The 10603-nt window shown below is 49.2% G+C and overlaps 4 protein-coding genes across 4 annotated transcripts; 2 read left to right on the top strand and 2 right to left on the bottom strand.

Moving 5' to 3' along the window:
• Window positions 1-182: 182 nt before the first annotated feature.
• On the top strand, window positions 183-1096 carry FIBRA_05962 (uncharacterized protein; the record flags this gene model as incomplete). The annotated part of the gene is made up of 8 exons (XM_012327706.1): window positions 183-322; window positions 372-431; window positions 481-508; window positions 569-623; window positions 680-704; window positions 762-888; window positions 941-967; window positions 1019-1096. 8 exons carry the CDS (start codon window positions 183-185, stop codon window positions 1094-1096), a joined length of 540 nt encoding a protein of 179 aa, XP_012183096.1.
• A 2897-nt stretch (window positions 1097-3993) lies between these two features.
• On the top strand, window positions 3994-6748 carry FIBRA_05961 (uncharacterized protein; the record flags this gene model as incomplete). Its single annotated transcript, XM_012327705.1, has 10 exons — window positions 3994-4344; window positions 4395-4418; window positions 4533-4550; window positions 4599-5267; window positions 5383-5566; window positions 5623-5711; window positions 5767-5805; window positions 5855-6222; window positions 6281-6561; window positions 6615-6748. The coding sequence occupies 10 exons, from the start codon at window positions 3994-3996 to the stop codon at window positions 6746-6748; spliced, it is 2157 nt and encodes a 718-aa protein (XP_012183095.1).
• A 592-nt stretch (window positions 6749-7340) lies between these two features.
• On the bottom strand, window positions 7341-9781 carry FIBRA_05960 (uncharacterized protein; the record flags this gene model as incomplete). The annotated part of the gene is made up of 8 exons (XM_012327704.1): window positions 7341-7869; window positions 7927-8126; window positions 8183-8600; window positions 8653-8790; window positions 8847-8953; window positions 9008-9242; window positions 9293-9570; window positions 9620-9781. The coding sequence occupies 8 exons, from the start codon at window positions 9779-9781 to the stop codon at window positions 7341-7343; spliced, it is 2067 nt and encodes a 688-aa protein (XP_012183094.1).
• Window positions 9782-10273: 492 nt separating this feature from the next.
• On the bottom strand, window positions 10274-10548 carry FIBRA_05959 (uncharacterized protein; the record flags this gene model as incomplete). The annotated part of the gene is made up of 2 exons (XM_012327703.1): window positions 10274-10342; window positions 10372-10548. The coding sequence occupies 2 exons, from the start codon at window positions 10546-10548 to the stop codon at window positions 10274-10276; spliced, it is 246 nt and encodes an 81-aa protein (XP_012183093.1).
• Window positions 10549-10603: the final 55 nt, after the last annotated feature.

Here is a 10603-nt window from a genome sequence, read left to right as displayed (position 1 = left end):
GCTGACCCTGACAGATCTAGCGTCTTCTAGTCGCGGCTGTGGTATCCACTGCCGAGATGTACGTAATGTTTCATTACCTTATTCACTTGCCCATTCCAGAACATCACCCGTAGGGTACACATAGGAAGCTACGCAGGTTTCCAAAGGTCCATCGGGGTTAGCATGACGACTGAATTGTTCACATGAAGGAACACACCTCTGATATTTCATTCTATCCCCAGTGGGTCTTTACGCTAGGGTTAGGTCTGTCCGCCGGATTGGATGTTCTCGTTGCCTCCGCGCTCTGCTATTATCTGCGGAAGAGTCGTAGTGGATTTTCCTCGTAAGTCTCGCAGCACCCTGATGTTGTCTTCGTGACTTACTGTCTACAGAATGGATGGCGTCCTCAATACTCTCACATTCTACACCATTCAAAATGGTTCGTTGACGTTGTAGGTCGCTTCATAAGATTCTCCATTACTCATTTGACTAGTGTGACAGTATTGCGACATTGGCCGCCCTCGTTTGCGTAAGCATTTCTTGACGGCCCATCACATTGACTCCACCTGACCTTGACACTGGCGCGTAGTGGGTGACAATGACCAATTTAATCTTCCTTGCCCTTCACTTTGTCATCACCAAATGTGGGTCGCTGCACACTTATCCGCGTGGAGTTAGACTGCTTACGCCAGAGCATCAGTGTACGCTAATGCGCTCCTTTCAACGTGAGTTCCCCGTTCTGCACCGGCTCGCCTATCGCGTCTGATTTCCACTATTTTTAGACTGAATGCGCGCAAAACTATCCGCATACAGCAGACTTCTGCTGAGGTCGAGCCTTCTATGCAGCTAGTCATCAGCTCGTCAGATTTCAATCGACCTGAACGCAGCCGTGCTCGTATCCGTCATAACGTGAGTGCCCGACCTCTTCATATTTGCCCGTGCTAATCGGGGTCTGGCGTAGCCGGAGGACATACCCATGACAACAAAGGTACGTCGAGCGTGACGAGTGGATATCTGGATGTCACTAATTGTTGCACAGGTGCAGATCAATGTGGAGGAGACTGTCCACACAGACTACGAGCATGAAGAACAACAGGACACAAAAACACCATTGTGACATACCTTGAGGCGCCAGCAGACCCTACGACAAGCTGTGTCTCAAGCTTCTGGTACTATCATTCTGTGTATTGACAGCGCATCTTGGGGGCGACAATGTTCCTATCATGCTTCGGAGAAGAGAAGAGCGCTCTCGGCTCCGTGTACGATTTCAGCCGTGGGTATACCCTGTACCAGTTCTCATGCAATGCGTCGTTCTCCGGGACATACCCCATATTGGATTTGATCTCTATATCCGGTTCGTTATGTGATCGGATCTTGTTCTGCCTCATACATGTCTAGCATCCCACTTAATCAAATTTTGCGGGGTGGAGCGCCTTTTCTCTCCTGCCTGTCATGCTATATGAAATTTGGTATGATTCCCCGCAAGACATAACGAAATGATGCCGTCGACACTGTCGCCAGACTCCAAAAGAGCATAATTTCATGTGCGTTCTTAAGTGTAATTTCATGCTTGTTATTGACTTGGAATTACAATACAAAATAAAGTTTCGAAATAACGAGCAGAATCATTGGCTAAGGTTCCTATATCTTTCTGAGTTTTTTCTCTTTTTTTCTTCTTTTTCATTCCCCTTTGTTGTCCACGAGGGCCTGGCCCTATGTAGACATAAGGTACTGTACTGGCACTGTCACTATTTGTACGGTGTCGTTTCGAAGCAGAAGCATTGGGCTCTTTCTCAGTTGACCGCAACCGGTCGTCATCGATCTATCTTTGATAGACCCTGGGGCGACATCCAGCGGTGTGGCATTATGCCAACCTTCTCGCTTGCGGCTCTTGTCTGCTCTCTCTTGTGACATATCGCAGCTTCAAAATTGAGTGAGCACTTTAGAGCTGAAATATGTCCGAAGTGGTGACCATTGGTGATCACGGTTGAACAGCTGTGGGCTGTTACGTTCCAATCTAGACCTCGACGATTTAGCGTTAATTTCAGCCCGTGATCATAGATGAACAGGGTGTCTATCGAAAGTGCTCTGAGTATGTGGAGGCACTTGGGGCATTACAGGCACGAGCATCAGGCCACTGGTATGGAATATGGACACCTAACGACTCAAAAAGTTTCGTGACAGGACACGCAAAATCTTCTTAGACGAGGCAGTGATCCCTGAGAAATAATGCGCCACCCCCACCCTCACCCAACTTATGGAAGGGATCGCGATCGCAGTTATAGCATGACGCACTCGGAACAAACGAAACAGTTGAGCCGAAGACCGATTTTGGATCCCGGAGGCCGAAGACTGAAGTAGCGCAATTGGACCCGATTTGGACCCGACATCAAATCGGCGGTTTGACATTAGGCTTCGGCTCAGCAACTCTGCCCCACAATTGCCAAGCACCTGGCGCGTTCGTCGTTGCGCTGGACACTCTCGATGGATCGCCCCCAACTCCACAAATGATAAAAGCCGGAATCCCATTTATCGTCTATCAGCGCTGAGGCCAGGATTGGCGGGCTCCTGTAGTCGACTATGTTCTTGAACCTCCAGAGATATGCATGATGAGAATTTTATCGCGCAGATGGCGGGATTGGACCTTGGGGGATTCCCGGTCCCTGACTCATGCATGGAAATGTCGTGTTAAATATGGTAAAGTACCGTACTTAGCGGCGTAGTCTATTAGGAGATTTGTATTCATTCCCAGTCGAGAATAGCAATATGGCACATCAAGACAATATAACATCCTGTAGAATTTCTGCTGTAAGTATTGCCTGCATCTACCGAGCCAACACCGCTATTCCACTTGGGAGTAAGTATATACGATGCTTACTGACATAATGGCACGCGGCCTCCGCAGGATCTAGCGGCGAAACACGGCAGCTCGAACATGGACACCATGCGAGTACCGATTTAGGCCTTACCAAATGAGTGCTTCTACCATCGCGCTGCCGATGAGTTTCTAAGAGTGTAGCAGGGTGGCGTTAAAAATCAAAAACACATTGGAGAGCATAATTTGATAATAGGTACCAAGAATATTAGAAGACAAGATGAGCATTATTCATAGACAAACTCATGGATTCAGGTAGACTCACTGTAAGACTATTCTGTAGAAATCGGCGGTAATAAATGCAAGAACCCAAATTCCACACATCAGGAAAACTGGATCGTTCACCTCCTGGTCTGTAGAGCAACGTAATATCATGTTGTACAAAACCGGGGGGGGGGAAGCAGCAGAAGTTATGTATCCAAAGGAATATTTCCTCATACGTCAGCATCAACGAACAGCTTGACACTGAAATGAGATATCAATGTACATTGCCGGCAAATATGGAAATCGATTTGTTGTCAGCTGAGACATTTATTTCCACCTGGCTAGCAAAGCTGAGCTTCTCTTGACAGATAGTTCATCAAGAATTCAAAACCTACGGAGTTTAGTAATCGCGGCTACGATTCTGGAATAGCCGTATGTTGGTGGTCTGAACACCATAACTCAAAGCAACAAGCTGACCTGGAGACCTTTGCCAGTCTATTTCTCCACTTGGTGATTTCGCATCGTGGATCCTGCGGATGAGTCGAGGAGCACCCAGTAGAGGTGAGCCCCCGGAAGGGGTGTACGCCGTACGGACTTGCGCGTCTTGGAGGTACCCAGGCTTCAGCCACCCGTTCTTTTAAATTCTTGTAGTATGGGTTTGTCAAAACATGGTCGGACCGATAATCCCTAGCGACACATGCGACACACGGGCAAATGGTAAAACTATCCTCTAGTGGCCTGCTGAGGACTCGGATGTAGGCTGCTGTCACTCACTTCGACGCGTCTCATAACGCGTCTCATAACGCGTCCGTCACACGCGTGACGAGGATGATACCCGGGCCACTGAGGTGACTTCGAAGATCCTCGAGTTGCCACTGAGTCGCACTCTTAGTGCAATCCACTTGCAACTTTCGGGCTTTGTTCGCTCTCTCACCATGTTTGATGATACTCCAAGGCCTAGCAAGAGAAGACGAGTTGAACCACGGTCTTCGTCGCCTCTTCAGGAGACAACGTCTGAGTCGCGCCCGTCTCTTGCACCTCTTCCTCCAGCTGTTCTCTTGGTGTCGTTGCCAGCCTTATTAGCACACCCGCCAAACCATCGCTACTACATCCAGTCTCTTGTTCTTTCGCTAGCTTCTCTGAGAAAGTGTGTTGCTCTACCCGCGTTATCCCCAGAGATAGAATGTCGCGCCTGGACTGGTCTTGCAGAGATTGGTATGAAGGTCATCGGAGGTGGCTTTAGTCAGAATGAGCACTATATTTGGGCAAATGGAATAGAGATAGAGGTGTGTCTCTAGTTTCCCCTGAAATGACAGGACTGAATACATACACTCAGGTCGAAAAAGCTTTAAACAAAGGGGTGAGTTCTTTCTTACATCTCACCAGAATACACGCTCCATAAATCACACGCATATATGCGCATATTCAATATCTAATATGTCTGAAAAATATACTGACTATCCAGAACTTTCAGTCTATCATCGCGCAGAAAGTACGTCGTGTTATTTGGGTTTGGAGGTCGTTTGCTGACCTAAATCAGCATCCATCTCTTCGCGCATACATGCACCATTTGGCGCTGCTACAAGCTCAGTTGTCCCACTGGCAACACAAATCCAAATTTTCTCGTAATCAGATCCGAAACGTTCTAGCATCTTTTCTCCCCACGGACCCTCCTCATATCGTTTATTACGCGCATCTCGCATATATTAACCTCCTAACTGCTCCCAACTCTCCACCCTCATCTTATTCCACTTCGCACACTACCACGCCCAACCTGCGCACTCAAAGTCTACAGGATATGCACGCAGGCTTGTCTTGCATCGAACGTCTTGAGGAGCTGTCAAAGAAGAACGAGCACAAACAAGTGACTTTGCTTGCTAGGGTACTACGTCTTCGGGTCCTCATCGCAGCGGGCATATGGGCGGACGTTCCTTCGGCTCTCCAAAGAGCAGAAGATGCGCTCGGACTGTCCTACGAAACTCATTCTACGCCGAAGCCGAGCAAAGCCGGAACGGCCCTACAACAGGAAACCACGTTCATCGCATTCGACGATCCATTCGAGACGTTCATGGTTGTACATGTACTGGTTATGGCGGTGGTGTTTCACACGCACACGGGGAGTGCGGCGGACGCCTCGCCACGACTTTCTCATCTGCACGCACTTCTGGATTCAAATGCCGTAGACAAGTGTCCAACTGGGGCTGCAGAGGTTAGTACCCGTCGCCACCTATGTATTCTCGAGACAGTTAGACAGATTTGATATCAAATTGTCTCTGGTCTTGCTTCCGTATCGTGATTATGAGTACTAACTTCACACCATCTAGATCATCTTCTCCGAAGGCCCACCGCTCATCATCGAGACGACACATCCACGCGTCCTTTTTCTTCTAGCTTTCCTCGTCAGTGCTGTAGCTAAACGAGACGCAGTAGGTCGGAAACCAAAGCGAAAGGTATTCGCTACAGAAGGCCTTGCAACATGGGAAACGGAGTTTCCGCGCGACATCTCATGTACGCATATACTCTTGGTTTGAAATATCCCGAGATGTCTTACATATCAGTTGTAGTTGCGCTATGGGCGGGGAGAGACGACGTCGAAGAAGTCGAGCAGCGTCTTGCGAGAATCAAGGCTGACCTATTATGCGAACTCATCGCCGTGCGTACATCTACATACAGCTCAATGGCAAAGCCTTTGTTCATGTGATAGACAGGTCTCTATCATGCGCAGCGAGTTCGATGTTGCCGAACAGGTGAGAATTTTTTGCGACGAATCTTGTAATTTGACTGATATGTGCCCAGAATTTGGGTATCTTGATTGCTCATACGCGTACATATGGTCTTTTTGGGCTTTTTGCAGCGCGCATTTCTCTGCATCACGGGCACCTTGCCCACGCACTTGGGCAGAGCGAGCGCGCGCTTGACTGCTATCGAGTCGCCGCACACCGTGCTGAGCAAGGAAGTTTTGTGGAGATGGCTGCCCGAGTCGGCGAGATCGCACTTCGACTAGGGCTGCAGCGCCACGTTGAGGGAACGGATTGTGGCCTCACAGAAGGGGATTTTGAGTCAAGCATGAAGGTAGTTAAAGAGTGCAGGGGTATGGGTGGGACGTTGGATGCCATCGGACAAGTGATTGAGGCATGCCTCACGCCTGAGATCCTCAAAGCCAAGTACGTCCCGTGCGGATAGTCCCTTTATTTGATTGTTTTTTGACTGCTAATATTTAAGACAACACCTCAAGTATGCGTTATCACTGGCTACTCAAGCCCAGGACAACCATCTCCGTGCGCTTACGCTTGCTATGATCGCGTCGCACTACTTCCACACTGCTGGAGATCATGCGCTAGAGATGCTCCAGACCTGCGAGCAGCTTGCGGCAGGCTTGGGCGCCCCATCCACGAAGTCGTCGAAAGCTAAGGCAGCATCGAGATCAGGAGAAAGCGAGAACGCGGCGTTGGTTCCGGTGGGAAATGCGCCTCTGGGCCTATGGGTAGGTGAGCGGTTTTTGGGTAAGTCTTCAAACATAAGTCCTCGAGCTGTCTTTCTGACCATTGCTGCTCAGAGTTGTACAGACGCGCAGGAAAGGAGGATCGGGCGAAGAAGCAAGCTGCAATTAATGCACAATTCAGAGAGGCTGTCCAACGTCTCGCCCGACGTCCGGCGTGTACGGCGGACGACACATCAACACTCCAGTAGTAAAGAGTGTGCGCATGACTACCAACCATAGTCACATTAGATTCATCGTATAAGGTTTTTTTGCAGTTCGCTCTTACGGTTTGTTGTATCCTATTTTTGATACCTCACCTCGACTTAAAACTGAAATGAGCAGTACCATACATCAATCATACGTGCCCCTGGTCCACCGTGTTAACGTTTCGGTGCTTATTCGTACACCCATATTGCAACAGTATCGTCGTAATGCTCTGCTGTTTTTTAGTTCTTGATCCGCTAGTTCGTGACACGTGCATGCTGTAGTTGTGGATATGTCGACATAGCGCTGATTTTTGTACGCCGCATTCGTGTCGAGAGTGCCCTTCCTACCTTGAGTTTGTTCTCATTGTTAGGTATGGATATGCCGTCGGAAAACATTTGCGGGCAGCGTGTACACTACACGAGGTCTGAATCTGCATGAAACTGTCCATGGCTTCCTATATAAGTAGTCCTGAAACTCGGAAAAGTGAGACACATCGCGAGCCACATAAGAGTCAAACAAACAGATACGACTTATATATATATATGAAATGATGTGGCACGAATCACTAGTCCTGAGTTTGGGCTACCACGTCCCCTAGTACGTCCCCACTGCCTTGTACCCTGATCTGGCAACTTTCGTTTTGCGAAGGAGGACCCCACCGACACCAAACAAAAGGGCGAGAATGCCAACAAGGAGACCTATGATGATGTACTCATTCCGGACGAACGTATCGTAGTCTGAAGACGATGAGGGGCTCGCGTTCAACGGATCTTGAATTGACAAATCCAAAGAGGAGTAGGATGTCGACAATTTGGTTGAATCAGGTATGCCCGTCATGTTCTGTCCTGTGAAGCAGTACCGCGAGAAGCAGCTGGTGCACGCGTCCGTTCGGGTCACGCCTTGCCTCACCCGCATCCGTTCGATGATCGCACATGCGACACAGATGCCCCACTCGGTGTCGTGCTGCTCTAGCTTCGTGTTGTTAATGCCCACATAGCCACGCACCGCGAGATGATACGCATTGTTGAATATGTCCGTCTGGTTTTCGGTCGAAATCTGCAGCGTCGACGTACTAATATTCGTCACCCCCGTAGGATCATCGTTCGGGATATATACAAACACCCTGGCCCGACAAGAAAAATGGTTAGACGTGAACAATAATATGGGGGTCTCGGCGTACGGGTAATTGTCGTTGGTGTTGTTCGCGCCGTCGCAGCCGAAAAAAACCGGCCGCGCGTGCAACCCCAATGACATGAATTCGTCCGTAGAGTTAGGGAAGGGCATCGGGAAGTTGATCGTCCCTGGTGGAAGCGTGACACTCTTCGCCTGCGTCGCCAGAAGCGACAGTCCACTTGGCTTCTCCTCACTGGTCTCGCCGGACTACATCAACGTGTCTCAGTAACCAGAATACCACTAATGGGTGAGATCACACTCACTGAATCGAGGATGACGACCGCATCCACGTTCCGCTTCTTCACTAGGAGCGGAAGTATCGGGTCGTTTTCGACATCCAGAGATCCATCGAGCAAGCTCAACGCCGTCTCGTTCCAGTCCTGGTACGTACCCACGTTCATCTTGTAGAAAGGGTTCGCAACGCTCATGACATCCATTTCTTGCTCAAGTTGATACTTCCCAAAATACTCTTCGATCTGATTGATCATCGGCATGAACTCTTGAGTCCAGAATGGGCTGTTCGTCGCGTTATACATGTGAAAATCGCAAGAGGAAGTGCCGATCAGCAGTCCAGCATTGTCAAATGAGTTTACACATTTCTGCGCTGTGCCGCCGCTGAATGTGGAACCGAGATACGGGAGAGGTGCGAATGCAGCCAGCTGCGGTTCGTAGGATCCGAACCTGATGCATGGGGTTTGTCATCGGTGAGGGGTGGAGATTCAGGATAACATACTCGTATGGAGTCAGCTCATAGACAACGGAGGTGAGGGGTAGAACACCGGTGTCGCCGAAGGGCTCTCCTTGTGCGTTTGGCGAATTGACATCAATTAAGACTATGGGGAATGGGTATGTGTGATTTTTCCATGATTCACTAAATGTATATACGGGTAAGTCGGACAAGTCGCCTATTCAGTAACTGATACATACAGCTGCGTCATGGACGAATACGATATGGCAGCGGCATGATTTCCTGCAGTCGTATTGGATGCAAATGATGCGGTATCTTCGGTTCCGGGCAGAAAATGGTATGCAAGCTATAAACACATCAGAAGTGGGAACCAATAGATTGATAATGTAAAATAACACACTGCACGACCCCAAAGGTCACAAAACGTGACCGGAAAGTCTCCAGCAGATCGCTTCGCACCTAGATCCTCGAGGAGATGTGCGAAGAATGCCTGTTCGTACTGCCCAGATGGGCCTGGTTGAAAAATATCCTCCAGGAGCTGCCAGCCAGAGATTCCGGCCGTGTCGTTGCCGAAAACCAAATGTGTCAACGTTGGAAATTCATTGAAAATCAAGCTGGTTGAAATATAGGAACCACTGGAACGCGTACGTCGCTGAGTTGATCGAATGTGACGAAACTGGCTCACCCTGACAAGGCTGTGATATACGTCGATGATTGGAGCAGGCCTCCAAGGCCCATTGCCACACTTGTCTCATTCCTAGAGTCGAACGCATGCAATGCAGCAACATTGAATAGGGCAGCGCGAAGATCGCCTCCAGACAATGAGAGACCGACATTAGGCATGTCTGCCGCCGAAAGCGCATCGAAATTTCCGCTGTACACGGTACTCATGGAATTACCCAGCCACGATCGCAGGCTCGTCTGAACGATTTTTTGTCGAGAAATTATATACTCGACTTCATTCTGTGTAAGGTGGTGAGTAAGGGCTACAATATAGAACCATGGTCCATACCGGGTCCAGAGTCTGATTGTCCGCTTGTGGAGTCCCAGTGCGGCGAATTACTAGGTTGCCTGAAGTTGGACATGTTGCGTAGGCAGGGCTGTAGGTTGTAATATTGCTGCTTGGTGCGGCGGGGGATGTTGCAGCGTCGCTGACGGGGAATAGGACGACCATTAGAGCTGTGGGTATGGCAGAGAATGTATGCCACAGACTTTGCAAATTCTCATTTATAGGGTAATATTATGAATTCAGAGGGACAAAGTGCATTGTGATCGACGAGGCTTCGCGGTGGTTCCTTGGCTCCGAATAGATCTGTATATCCCGAGCTCATATGATCCTTCTTCCAGGAATTTGTCTAGATTCTGCTTCTACGACCAGAATGCCAACAGACTGAAGTTGACGAGCAACTGTCGACGCCACTTTCACCTACGAAAATCTCATTTCTACCCAGTACATGCGGAATGTCAAATACAGCACTCGTCTCTCAAGAGTCGCCAAGCTTTTAAAATTTGAAGCTCGAGTATGTTTAGTCACGGTCGTCGCGGCGCCTGGCAGAGTTGGGGTGATGACGCTGGCCGCGCCTTGTCTCAGATCTTTTTTTTTTTTTTTTTAATTCCAGGGTTTATACTCCATACCGTAGGGTACATGCAGAGTGTAATAAAATTTTTACAGCGGGGCGGCAATCACCCCGAAACGTTCCCCCCGCTCGTGGTGGAGCCAGAGGGAGAAACGGCGCTGGATAGTCCCTCGTCAGTTAGGCCAACCTGCTCGATAACAAGATAGTCGTCCAGTTGTGCGTCCGCAAGAAACGCTTGAGGGGGATACTCTGGGGCCTGGTTTTTCCACGCCTCGATCAATCGAGATGCTGTAATGTCAGCATTGTACTCCTTAACAAAGAGGTCGTAGTCTTTTGACTCGGGGTGAACGTCTGCTGGATCCATGTTGGTCCTTGCACAAAAGGCCGTAAACGCGGCTTTCCGCATTGCGGTGTGACTG

Source organism: Fibroporia radiculosa, assembly GCF_000313525.1.
Source record: "Fibroporia radiculosa TFFH 294 genomic supercontigs, scaffold5756, whole genome shotgun sequence".
Taxonomy (NCBI): domain Eukaryota; kingdom Fungi; phylum Basidiomycota; class Agaricomycetes; order Polyporales; family Fibroporiaceae; genus Fibroporia; species Fibroporia radiculosa.
Note: the sequence above shows the minus strand (reverse complement) of the source record. Positions and strands in the feature narration are given on the sequence as shown.